Raw genomic sequence first — 2,105 nt, 5'->3', positions numbered from 1 at the left:
AAATGCCGCACTATAGTTGGCACAGAAAATGCACACAATCTCACGCTGCGTCCAGCTGCGCCCTTAAGTATAGCTCCTGTATGTTTGCATAATATCCTCGGTTTGTCTGGGCGGATTGAGGAGAATGGGGGCACGGAAATTGCTTGCTGAAAAACCGCTGTGCCAAATTACATTCAAACGTAAACAGGCAGCGCCGGAACCCCGATGCACTCCTTCCTTGCTTATTTCCTTAATTCTGCGTCCTCAGGGATCTCCACATCTGTTTTGGGGGCGAGGGCGCTGTCAAAGATGTGAGCAAGGAGTGGCACCCGGCGGCTTTAAATAGCCGCACGCAAGCCCTTGGGACATCAGAATAATCTCCTGCTGCGACGTGGACAGGCTTGGATCAGCCTTTGGAGAAGTCTGGATTTGACAGCCTCAGTTGTCCGTCCAGTATAGCCATGCATCCGTCTCTGATCACGCTGTGCCTGGCTGCATTAACAAGCTTCACGCTGGTCCTCTCCATGCCCAATCCTTCTCCGCTGCTTGGGTCCAACTGGGGAAACCCAAAAAGATACGTACACCTGCAGACATCCTCGGACATCAACAACTTCTACCTAGAGATCAGTCTGAGCGGCCAAGTTAGGAAAACCACGAGAAGGACTTCTTACAGTAAGTCATTTCATATCTTTTTTTTTGCGTTACTTGCATGAAATGTTCCGGATGTTTCTAATCCGTGTACTTGCTGCGCTCCCTAACAGGTGTCATTTTACTGAAGTCAGAAGCGAGAGACCGCGTAGCGATATTCGGCGTGAAGAGCAACCGGTACTTGTGCATGGATGCAGACGGAAATCCTTTCACTTCTGTAAGTGTCCATGGAAATGCTTCCTCTAAGCATTAAAGCTTTGGTGACCAACTTAGGTTATTTTACACGTAGGGAAAGCTGGATTTAATGACTGAATGTGTCCTTATTTCAGACTGTCTGTAACAGAGACGAATGCCTGTTCCACCACAAGCTTCTGGAGAACCACAGGGACGTCTACTACTCTTGTCGGAATGGCATGCTTCTCAACCTGGAGGGGGCCAAGCAGCCATTTGTGGAAGGTCACAACCTGCCCACCTCCTCGCTGTTCCTGTCTGAGAGGAACACGGTGCCTCTGGAGAGGCTCCTGCGCAGGGAGAGGAGGAACCGCCAGGTGGACCTGGCTGACCCACTCCGTATGCACCCCCAGCCCTGGGAGGGCTCTGACTCCATGCAGTACCCAGATCTGGACCTGGACCAGGACCAGGACGTCGAGCTACCTGAGCTGGGCCGAGCGGTTTCCAGGGAGACGGTCATTTCCAGTTTCTACGACGACCCGCTGCAGGTGCATTCCAAGCACCTGAACAGCCCACGGAATATGGGCTGAGGAAGTTGTAGTGGGGGGGTGGGGGGGGGGGGTGGAGGGGGGGCTGCGTTTTCTCCAGCTGGTCTGAAAAACCCTCTCATTAAAGTTTTTTTAAAGGCCATAATAGTAGGAGATTCTCTGCAAAACAGTTCCTCTAATTTACATTTGGTTTCTTTATTTCTGCCGTGGCTAATCATAAGTCACATTTGAATAGTCTTCTTAGCCTCAGCTGATATGGCTGTGAGTGTTCTTGTAGCTGGGATGACAGCTTTTTGTCAGATGGATTACTTTGCTTGGCTGTATAAGGATCTATAAGCTGTGTTTGGGCCTAAACAGACCAGTAGTTCACTTCTTCCATGCTCAGAATATGTAACATTTCAAGCTGATAAGCAGGTTTCCTGGTAATGCTGTGCTATCTCCTTCAGAGAGTAACCCCTTCATCTGATTTTTCAGGGACTAGGAGCGATCTGTGAGGTGAACTGTTCCACGTGTGACATGCAAAAACAATCTTTGAAACAAGGCAGTGTTAGAAATTCACGAGAACAGCTGTGTTGCAGGTGCTGGACACCACCAGCGAGGACCCAGATAATATCAGAAATATTTATTTATTTAAATGTATTCAGTTATTTATAATATTTATGCTGATTCCTAATATTGTCAGATAGAATGAAAAATATTTTATATGTATTGTTTTTTTTTGGATTATGAACGTTTTCACTAATAAATTATATGGTTATG

The 2,105-nt window shown here is 47.6% G+C and overlaps 1 protein-coding gene across 1 annotated transcript; it reads left to right on the top strand.

The window, feature by feature from the left end:
• The first annotated feature begins 250 nt into the window (after positions 1-250).
• On the top strand, positions 251-1,388 carry fgf23 (fibroblast growth factor 23). Its single transcript, XM_049007832.1, has 3 exons — positions 251-651; positions 741-844; positions 957-1,388. Exons 1-3 carry the CDS (start codon positions 441-443, stop codon positions 1,386-1,388), a joined length of 747 nt encoding a protein of 248 aa, XP_048863789.1. The 5' UTR covers positions 251-440.
• Positions 1,389-2,105: the final 717 nt, after the last annotated feature.

The sequence above is a fragment of the Brienomyrus brachyistius genome, chromosome 3 (genome assembly GCF_023856365.1).
Source record: "Brienomyrus brachyistius isolate T26 chromosome 3, BBRACH_0.4, whole genome shotgun sequence".
In the NCBI taxonomy this organism is placed as follows: domain Eukaryota; kingdom Metazoa; phylum Chordata; class Actinopteri; order Osteoglossiformes; family Mormyridae; genus Brienomyrus; species Brienomyrus brachyistius.
Note: the sequence above shows the minus strand (reverse complement) of the source record. Positions and strands in the feature narration are given on the sequence as shown.

Bases quoted from the DNA above. Each gene is read 5' to 3' on its own strand.
- fgf23 (XM_049007832.1), top strand. From the start codon at position 441: ATGCATCCGTCTCTGATCACGCTGTGCCTGGCTGCATTAACAAGCTTC. The intron at 652-740 runs GTAAGTCATTTC...GCTCCCTAACAG, and splicing joins CACGAGAAGGACTTCTTACA to GTGTCATTTTACTGAAGTCA. The intron at 845-956 runs GTAAGTGTCCAT...TCCTTATTTCAG, and splicing joins ACGGAAATCCTTTCACTTCT to ACTGTCTGTAACAGAGACGA.